Genomic DNA, 10252 nt, shown 5'->3' with positions numbered 1-10252 from the left:
CTTCTGTTCCTGCCACACACAACCGCAAACTAGCCTGCTAAGTCATCAAAACATGGACAGACATGTGCAACGATTCAGCCTTGGTGAAGGTGAACACATGACACTGTAACATCAGGTCACGTACAAAACATCACTTTGGAAACCAAGGTCCCAGAGTCTGGAGGAAGAGAGGCGAGTCACAGAATCCATGTTGCTTGAGGTCCAATGTAAAGCTTCCAGAGCGAGTGATGGTTTGGGGTGCCATGTCATCTGCTGGTGTTGGTCCACTGTGTTTTCTCAGGTCCAAGGTTAGTTTAGCCATCTAACAGGAAATTGTAGAGCACTTCATGCTTCCCACTGCTGACCAACTTTATGAAGATGCAGATTTCACTTTCCAACAGGGCTTGGCACTTGCACACAGTGCCACAACTACCAGTCCCTGGTTTAAGGACCATGGGCCTCATTCACGAACATCTTCTTAAAAGTCTTCTTAAGAACTGTACTTAAGAAGGCGCGGGTTGGAAACTGCGCCACATTCAAGACACGTTCTTAAGTAGGGATAATCGTTCTCGCCTGTGTTCTTAGGTTGATGAATGCCAACTGCGTTGCACGTGCATGTAAGTCCTAATTTGCATAGGTCACCGCCTATTATTTCCTATATAAGGTAAAAAATGTGCCGTGCGCAACAGGCAGCTGGAGGCGGAGATGGCAACGCGCAAGGGCAAGACTGAGGAGCAGCTGGACAAGAAACGAAAGAAAAACTTCAATTCTACTGAAATAGAGGTGCTTTTACAAGGAGTGACCGAACACAAGACCACCTTATTTTCAAGTGTATCCACCGGTCATCAGGCCATCCAAAAAGAGTCGGCATGGAGCACCATTGCAGGCAACATAAATGCCGTTTCCACGGAGAAACGCGCAGAGGTTAAAAAGAAGTGTTTTGACTTAAAATAGACTAAAAAAAAAGATTAGACTGCACCGGAGGGATCTGGAGGAAACGGGAGGTGGGCCATCAATCAGAAACCAAACCATTTCGGAAACTCTAGAAAATATTTACACAATCATGATGGAAAAATAAAGTCAAAATACATAGTTTGTGTGTGACAATTTATTTTTTCTGTGGTTACATTTGATTAGACGCTGCCTAATTAATACAGCAGCCCCGTGCTCTGGCTCAAGACGTGGCTGGGGGCGCATGTCGTTATCTGGGGGTGCTCCGTGCGCAATAGGCACACCACGTTTCGTTGCGATGTTAATCTGATGATTCTGCACACCTGCAAGAACAGAGAGGGAAGCATGAAGCCTGAAGCGGGACATCAAATATTCGTCGCTTTCAGCAAATAAATCTAATGGTCCCTATACATTCTCTCTGCGCAGCGCACGTCCAGCCAGGTACTTTTTTTTTGATGAATTGGGATTTGAATATATATTTATTCATGGAGTATATTTTAGTTGTTTTGATGATAAATAATTGTTGGGATATTTTGTTTGCACTACATTTTTTGGGATCAGGTTGCAAAATCCATCATGAGGGCGATTGCGCATTGAAAGTGCAAGCTTTGTTTGTGCGTAACAGTCCTCCTGAGCGTTCGTAGAATTTGTTCTTAGATCTAAGAACTGTGAGTTAAGAACACGTTTCGTGAATGCCAAAAATCTTCGTAAGAAGGCTTTAAGAACACATTTGTGCGTAAGAACGTTTCGTGAATGAGGCCCCATGTCCTTAATGGCCAGCAAACTCTCCTGCCGTCAACCCCATACAAAACCTATGAGATATTGTCAAGAGGGAAATGTGATACAACAGAACCAATGATGCAGAAGAGCTGCAGGCCACTATCAGAGCAACCTGGGCTCTCATAACACCTGCAGTCATTCAGGCAAAAGGTGCCCCCAACAAGTACATGCAAAGTATGTGCTGTACATCTTCATACTTTTCATCTTCATACGTTTCAGTTTTTAAAATCCCTTTTTTAAAATTGGTCATAAGTAATTCTCATTTTCTGAGATACTGAATTTGGAATTTCCATTAGTTTTCAGTTATAATCCAAATTAAAAGAAAGATTTGACATGCACAGTGTATTTCTGTGTGTAATGATATATAATATACAAGTTTCAGTTTTTGAATGAAAGTACTGAAATCAACTTTTTGGTCATTTTATAATTTATTGAGCAGCATTTGACACAACAATGTGTTGGACTAATTGTACAACACAGGCAGGGGCTGGCGTTTACAGGGAATCCTGTGACAACGCTGAAGAATGTAGCCAGGCTCTCAACGAGTATATTAATGCATAAATTGTGGGACAGCTAAGGAAAGGCATTCATGTATATATTTACTCATTTTCTTCTCTGTAGGTGCGTACAAATTTGTGCAAGCATTCGCCTAAGGAGGTGGCGGTGTGCACCTAAAACGTTTGATTGCCACACGCCCAAAACACGAAGAAGTAGATGCGTTTAGCACATGCGCAGAGCGGATCGTTTAGACGAATCGCTAGCTAAACGTGAGCAACAAATTCAGTAGTGTCTTTTAAAGTGTGTCTTCTGGGCGCTAGTGTCGGCTAATGGACTGCAAATGGGGTGTTAACTAACCTAAAGATACAAATAAACAGGTAAGTGTTTGATCTTTAGATTTTTGGCGCTTTTATCACACCAGCTAACAGCATACTTCTGTCACACTTCATACAGCGCTCTATTTTCTATACCGCTTGTCCTCGATAGGATAACGGGTAAGCCTTTTAAACCAGGGGTCGGGAACCTGTTTGGCAAAGAGCCATGGAAGCCACTTATTTTAAGATGTATTTCCATGACAGCCATAATACAAGTCAATGCGTGTATTTTTAAGCAAGACCGACGATCTCAGATTAGAAGTGTCTAAATGTATTATTTGTAATTAATTGTTATACTGAAGCTAACCAATAATAAATAAAATCAAAGACTTCTTAACATTACCGCGACTTCTGGTGCTGCATGGTTGTAATAACCTTTCGTTTTGTCTTCTTTGTCCAAATGGTTTGCTCTGAATAATCAGCGAGCTGACTATTTGATTGAAAGGAAGGAAGTTTACTTCTGACGTCTCGATGACCCAGCTAAGATAATTATACAACAATTAAGTTTTGCTATCTAACCTAAAAAATATCGGAAGGACAGCTGGCATTTGCTCTGCTAGGAAATGCATGGATGGATTCAAATGCACGAGAACGTTTTATATTTTGAACATTGTTTTAACACTGATTTCTGTAATGTGTTACTGTAAAATGTCTGCAGAAAAGAAATAGATTTAAGCCATAGATTTCCTACGCCTGCTGGAAGCATTGCTGTTCTTTCTCTTTATTCCACTGTCGTCCTGTCAACACTGTCCCTCTGTGAACACTTTCTATTCTACTAATCTTTTGATTTCAATCTTCTCCAGTGAACATGCTCTGCTCTCTTGTGAACATGTGCTGTTCATTCGACTGTTCTCCTGGCAACAAGTTCTACTGATCAGACTGGTCTCCTGTTGACGTGATTATTTTTTTTAGTAGACTACTCTTTATATTTGAGACTGTTCTCTTGTGTACAGGTTGCTGTTGTCCTGCTTCTACTGACAATGGAGCAGTATGAGGGGGCTGTTATGCAGCTGAAGAGACAAGTGGAAGATGAAAGGATGACTTGTGATGAGACCGTGAACTTGCTGAACAACGCTTTAAACCGTGAGACGTTTCTTTTGTTGTGTTGGATATCTGCTGGACTAATAGTTAGACATGTAGTGTAGTAGATTGACAACGCATCTTCTTCTACTCCTGATTGGCCATAGTACGTTGCCAATGTACATTAATTCCATTAAAAAAGCAAAGCATTGAAACCGTTCCTGAAATCACTCTGGAGTTGAAGTGATCCAAGAATAGAAGGTCAGTAGTTTGTTTATCTTTCACAGGTTTTGTGAACATGGCCGCAGTCCAGAAGGACAGCAGTGTGCTGTCCAGAGTCAAGTCTGTCTTGTATCAGAGCGGTGTTCTGCACCACTGTATCACCCTTCTCACCCTGGATCCTCCATCACTGCGAGGCAACTGGAGCGCTGCTGCCACACTTGCCTCGCTCACCAGGTTCTTGCCTGTAGCTTCTAGAAAAATCTTTAAAACCATTTCATCTTATGCAGTCTTGACTTGCCTTTTTTTAAATTGGGATTATACCACACACTCTGCCTCATCCACTTTCCATTTACGCGTCTCTCAAGTTCCTGTTGTGTGGGGGTGGAACCCAGTGGACTGTCGGAGACCTTTCATAGGCTGTTCCTGCCATCGGTCATGGACAGCCTCTTGTTATTAGCTAGTCAGCTTGCGAGGCGAACACAGGTGAGAAGGTGCACAACATGTTGAGCTCCGGAGCATGCAGGATGTTAGGACATGTGACTGCATGTGTGCTTCAGCCTGTCTCTCTCTTTAAGAAGGTGATGGACTCGGTCAGCCGGATTCTGCGAACGCATGCGCAGCTCACCATGCACAGTCAGTGCCCGACTTGTTCCATGACGATGTCGTAATATGCGTAGCTATGTTAACTTTGCATACATTATAACTGATGTGTTCAGTTCTCAGCTCGGCCCACTATGAGTTCATCCAGGGCAGTGATGCCACCACAGCATTGCTGTGTGTCCAAATGTGGATTGACACATGCATAGCTAGCAGGTAGTCCACATGCACACACACACCAAACAATGTCTTTGTCATATTGTTAAGGCTAAAACGTCTCCCCCCCCTTTGTGCAGTGACTACCTGTCCAAGTTGTGTGATGACTCCATCCTGCTATTGCTCAATGAGGCTGTCGGCCAATTAACTGTCACTTCTGACACGGCAGTGGGCGGGGCCTCTGTCAGATTAATCCTCCAGATGTCCAATCAGCTGCCACTCCAGACCTCCAGACTCCTCCTCCAGTTCAAAGGTCAGCACACTGTGATAAATGATTACAGTCATGTTACCTAATTTTGACATGGCTGGTAGCCAAACAAAGAACAATGCTTCTAAATGTTTTTTTTTATAGAATGAAGAAAATTGGTTTGTTTTTCCAATTAAAAACAAAAAAAAACCCAAAATGTGATGGTATTTTTTCCATCGGAACAATAACATAGATCAGGGTTTGCCCTAGGATTTTTTTAAGCTGTGGTGGTGGGCTGCATGGGAGGGTGGACTGCTGCTGCTGTGTCGTGTCACTGCTGCGTCTGCAATTTTTTGAGAATAACAAATAGCATTTTTTCATGATTTAACTTTTTTGAACAACTAGCAGAACATGAACTGAGAACATTGAAAAATTGTTAATTCAAAGTTGCTGAGAGCACTACCAACATTTAAATGGCACTTTATTTCCAAAGCACATCTCCACTGAGTGGAGATGTGCTTTGGAAATACACATCTCCACTCAGTGGAGATGTGCTGTGCTTATTTGTCATTAAATACCAGTGTCATGTTTGAATAGAACACTTGTAAAATACTAACAGGTGAAGCAAATATTCTTTGGTGAACAACTCAACATCAGCTGGTGAGCTGCTATGATAACGTCACTGTCTAAAGCTGTACACACTACGTGTTTCAGGTACACAACTTTGACACACAGCTAGTGTTTTGAAGACCAGCCATAAGTATTATACACTCAACAAAAATATGAATGCAACTCTTTTGTTTTTACTCTCATTTTTTATGAGATGAACTCAAATATTTAAAAGCACTTTGCTGAGATAATTCATTCCACCTCATAGGTGTGCCATATCAAGATGCTGATTAGACACCATGATTAGTGCACAGGTGGGCCTTAGACTTCCCACAATAAAAGGCCACTCTGAAATGTGCAGTTTTATCACACAGCACAATGCCAGAGATGTGGCAAGATGTTGCTCGTGTATTGAATGTTAATTTCTCTAACATAAGCCATCTCCAAAAGCGTTTCAGATAATTTGGCAGTATATCCATCACCTCATAATGCACGGCCCCATCTTTCAAGGATCTGTACACAATTCTTGGAAGCTGAAAACGTCCCAGTTCTGGCGTGGCCTGCATACTCACCGGACATGTCACCCATTGACCATATTTAGGATGCTCTGGATGGGCGTATACGCCTAACCCGCCAAGATCCAGCAACTTCTCACAGCCATTGAAGAGGAGTGGACCAACATTCCACAGGTCACAATCCGCAATCTGGTCAACTCTATGCCAAGGAGATGTGTTGCACTGCATGAAGCAAATGATGATCACACCAGATAGGCCTACTCACTGCTTTTGTGAGTCCCCAGACCCCCCCACCACCATCCCCCACCCATTAATCAAAACTGCACATTGTTGCGTTTATATTTTTGTTGAGTGCAATATTAAATAACACTTTAAAAATGTACATTGTGATGATGATCGTAGCTCAACAAAAACAAGCTAGCTAGATTCCTCCAGCCAGCCATGGAAACCAAAATGGCAGAAAGTGTAATGAGATTGAAACATCAGCGAGAGATAGACTTTGCATGTGACCAGCTGTCGTCAGTTGGCTACAAGTTTTACGGGCCATTGTTCATTCTCCCCATAATAAGAAACAAAGTGAAAGTCAACACAAGACGTGTCGTGTATCTGGTCACATGCGAAAGTGCCAGCAAGGCAGCCAGGCGATTCCGGGCAAGCTTATCAAGTTGGACGTAGTAAACCCCTGACCTGTGCTGCTGTTGGTAGCGGTCATAGTGCTCTTTTTTTTTTTTTTTTTCTTTTTTTTTTTAAATTCAATCATGGCTGCTTGTCTTTGCAGGCCTGGACAGCCTATTGGACAAAGACTGGCGGGGGCGTGGCTTTGATCAAGAAGTCCATCAGCTGATCACACTCATCCAGTCTTGTGCGAACACAGTGAGTGTGTGTGCGTGTGCGTCCACCTGTCTCTTTGCTGATGTCTTGTCATGATGATGATGATGATATCATGACAGTCTTCAGTGGAGTGTGTGAGAGCGGCGTGTGTGATTCAGGCGGCCTGGAGAGCATATCTGACCAGACGCAGACTTAAGACTCTCAACAGTGTCGTCTCCATGCTGCAGCGACGCTTTAGGTTAGTCATACATGAAAAAGTGCACACTTTCACCCAGATGTTAACTGTGCGTGTGTGTCTGTCAGAGCTCGTAAGGAACAACAGCAGCAGCAGAGGGCAGCGCAGCAGTGGGAGGAGGAGTTGAATTTCCAGGTGAAAACACAGGGGATGTCCCGAAACCACTTTTTCACTTCAATCCTATTTTGATATTGCAGCCTGAACATGGGCAGACACCGACATTGATCCGATCTGATATCAGCACAGATCATACATGCTTTTATTGATTTGTTAAGGAGTGTGGAGTGTTAGAAAAGGCTCGATCAAATGCTTTTGCTCAGAGAATAGTAGTCAGCAACAGCAGGTGTGAGATAAAGGGGCTAATGCATGATGTGGTGTATAGTTTTAGCAAAAACAGGCGTAATATAGCGAGGCTTGGCTTGCTCAACGAGGCTTTTAAACACCACATTACTCACCACCGACAGGGGCTGGCTCTTCTGACTTACAGCCAATGACTTTTTGCTATCCCGTGGGAGTTTCACACGCTTTGCAGATGTTTCAGGAAGCCCTTCTTCAAATGTACTATGGAATTGGTCATACTCCCCTGGTGCTGTGCCACCATGGGAAACGTGCATGACAAGTCTTGCAGTCAGCTGCAATGTAATGAAATAATTCCTACTCTTTAGCTTTAAACAAGCTAGCTCAAGCTAGTGCACACTGTTGTGATCACAGGCGTGCACAATGAGTAGAAGTGCTGCTGCCGGATAGACGTGCTCGAGCATAGTATGGAAAGGACTGCTTGTATTGGAGTGCCAATATCAGAGATTTGATCTATATATCGGATTGGGACATACCTAGAAAAATGGAAGTTAATAATTTATAGATACCGTGTGTGCGTGCGTGTGTGCAGGTATGTATACAGCGTCAGCAGGCAAGAACCAAGTTCCACCAGAAACAGAGACAGCTGCTGCAGCTTCTACCACCTGGTGCGCTCCTGCACAGTCACATGTACGCTCACACACGTGCACAATGACGTGTCCATTCAAGTCTTCTTCCTGTCCAGACCAGGTGCAGTCGTACCTACAGGAGTGCGAGCGACGCGCAGCTGTGTTGATCCAAAGCGCTTGGAGAGGATTTCTGATCAGACGACACCTTGACTTCCAGCGACGTACATTAAGACACATGCAAACTCAGCAACACGCTGCCAGGACACTGCAGAAAGCTGTAAGACTGCTATAGACTAACCGTACTACTGCTATAGACTACTATATACAGTACTGTATATACTACTATATACTAACCCTACTACCGCTATAGACTACTATATACAGTATATACTACTATATACTAACTCTACTACTGCTATAGGCTACTCTATACTGTATATACTACTATAGACTACGATATACAGTACAGTATATACTACTATATACTAACCCTACTATTGCTATAGACTACTATATACTGTATATACCACTATAGACTAACCCTACTACTGCTATAGACTACTATATATATATATATATATATATATATATATATATATATATATATATTACTACTATATACTAACCCTACTACTGCTATAGATTACTATATGTAGACTACTATATAATAACCCTACTTCTGCTATAGACTACCATTATATACTACTATATACTAACCCTACTACTGCTATAGAGTACTATATACTACACTACTACTACTATATACAAGTACTACTATAGACTGCTATATACTATCCCTACTACTTCTATAGGCTACTATATACTACTCTACTACTACTATAGACTACTATATACTAACCCTACTACTATTATATACTACCCTACTACTACTATAGACGGCTATATACTAACCCTACCACTACTATATACTACCCTACTACTACTATAGATTACTATATATAGACTACTATATACTAACCCTACTGCTGCTATAGACTACTATATATTACACTACTACTACTATATACTACTATAGACTGCTATATACTAACCCAACTACTGCTATAGACTACTATATACTACCCTACTACTACTACTATAGACTACTATATACTAACCCTACTACTACTATATACTAATCGTTTCTAGCGTTCTCCACGAATAATATCTACTGGTAGAAAAGCCATGTGAAGCTGACATTCTGTGCCATCTCTTGTGTTCCTCCTTGCAGGTGCGTCATTTTCTTCAGAAGCGTTGTGCAGCAGATGTCTTGGTCAGCAGATGTTGCTGGATTGGACAGAAGGGTTTGACGGACAGCCAGAGGGCAGTGTGGAAGACACAGGTGGAAGAATATGTCAGGTTGCATCCTGTGAGTTCAATGGCTCCTCTTGAAAATCCAGTGCTCTGTCAGTGCTAATGTGCGTGTGTGTGCAGTCGATGGGGGTGAGTCGTGAGCAGTGTGAACATCTCCATGTCGACGTGCAAAGGCGGTTGCAGGTGCTGAAGCAGCAGATGATGCAACGTATGAGGGAGCATCAAAAAATAGAGTCTCTGCTGGCTCACACTCACAATCAGCTGGACCTTCTCAAAGGTTCTTGTCATTAATTAATTAATTAATTAATTCATGCAGTCAGGTCACACTGCTTCAGGACACTCCCTCCTGGTACATGTTTGATATGCATTGTCTCCATTCCGTACAGAAAGCCTTCCTCTCTCAGATGTCAAGATGACAGATTTCGAGCGTTTCCTGAGCCCTTGTGGTACCATGGCCACTCAGGCCCGTGATGCCCACAATGCCAGGCTGCAAGACCACAAGCTGCCCTGGTGGCGGACTTTGGATGGCATGACTGCAGGACTCTAGTGCGGGCCTCCCCACGTAAAGGACTTGTTGTGGGATAGAAGTGATTATAAATGAAAATGAACATTCATAGTGGCTGTATACCGATTTGTATGGTGGCCTGTAAGCGCAAAACATGTTAACAAAAAGCAAAACAAATTGCAACAAGAGGAAAAATCAATCGTCTCCCAACGTCGGCTCATTTCAAAGATCCGGCGCCAAGAGCCGATTTATTGGCGATTGACCCATCGCTACGTGCAGCGGAGGAGTGAGAGCTCAGGAGGGGCACCTGACGGAATCTTCAAAGAAAAGGCCCACACCGTATGGCGTAGACCAAACATTTTTTCCAATGATTAGAACATTCTGTCTTGGAGGTGGCCTGAATTGTTTGAGAAATATGGAACTTTGAAAAATTCCCCGTTCATTTTCAATGGGGAAAAAGTCTGTGGTACACTATACTTGAGTACCATCTAGT

General features: G+C 42.7%; 1 protein-coding gene across 5 annotated transcripts; it reads left to right on the top strand.

Annotated features, from left to right (window-relative positions):
* Positions 1–2428: 2428 nt before the first annotated feature.
* On the top strand, positions 2429–9868 carry LOC129179738 (IQ calmodulin-binding motif-containing protein 1-like). Of its 5 annotated transcripts, none has more exons than XM_054773385.1 (15): positions 2429–2585; positions 3536–3665; positions 3890–4058; positions 4190–4307; positions 4403–4457; positions 4541–4637; positions 4718–4890; positions 6727–6821; positions 6899–7017; positions 7083–7149; positions 7904–7979; positions 8057–8217; positions 9172–9309; positions 9375–9531; positions 9641–9868. In XM_054773385.1, exons 2-15 carry the CDS (start codon positions 3563–3565, stop codon positions 9799–9801), a joined length of 1689 nt encoding a protein of 562 aa, XP_054629360.1. In that variant the 5' UTR covers positions 2429–2585; positions 3536–3562; the 3' UTR covers positions 9802–9868. The 5 variants fall into 5 exon arrangements, with proteins under 5 accessions (XP_054629360.1, XP_054629359.1, XP_054629361.1 ...); XM_054773384.1 differs by having other exon boundaries at positions 4400–4457; XM_054773386.1 differs by having other exon boundaries at positions 4382–4457; positions 9172–9282.
* Positions 9869–10252: the final 384 nt, after the last annotated feature.

The sequence above is a fragment of the Dunckerocampus dactyliophorus genome, chromosome 4 (genome assembly GCF_027744805.1).
Source record: "Dunckerocampus dactyliophorus isolate RoL2022-P2 chromosome 4, RoL_Ddac_1.1, whole genome shotgun sequence".
NCBI classification, from domain to species: Eukaryota; Metazoa; Chordata; class Actinopteri; order Syngnathiformes; family Syngnathidae; genus Dunckerocampus; species Dunckerocampus dactyliophorus.
The sequence above is the reverse complement of the archived record's forward strand: the minus strand, read 5'-3'. Positions and strand labels throughout refer to the sequence as shown.

What these genes read in the sequence shown, in the direction of transcription:
- LOC129179738 (XM_054773383.1), top strand. Translation starts at nt 3,563, where the DNA reads ATGGAGCAGTATGAGGGGGCTGTTATGCAGCTGAAGAGACAAGTGGAA. An exon ending in TCCAGTCTTGTGCGAACACA is followed by an intron (nt 6,822 to 6,898) that starts GTGAGTGTGTGT and finishes ATATCATGACAG; the next exon opens with TCTTCAGTGGAGTGTGTGAG. An exon ending in TCAGCTGGACCTTCTCAAAG is followed by an intron (nt 9,532 to 9,640) that starts GTTCTTGTCATT and finishes CATTCCGTACAG; the next exon opens with AAAGCCTTCCTCTCTCAGAT.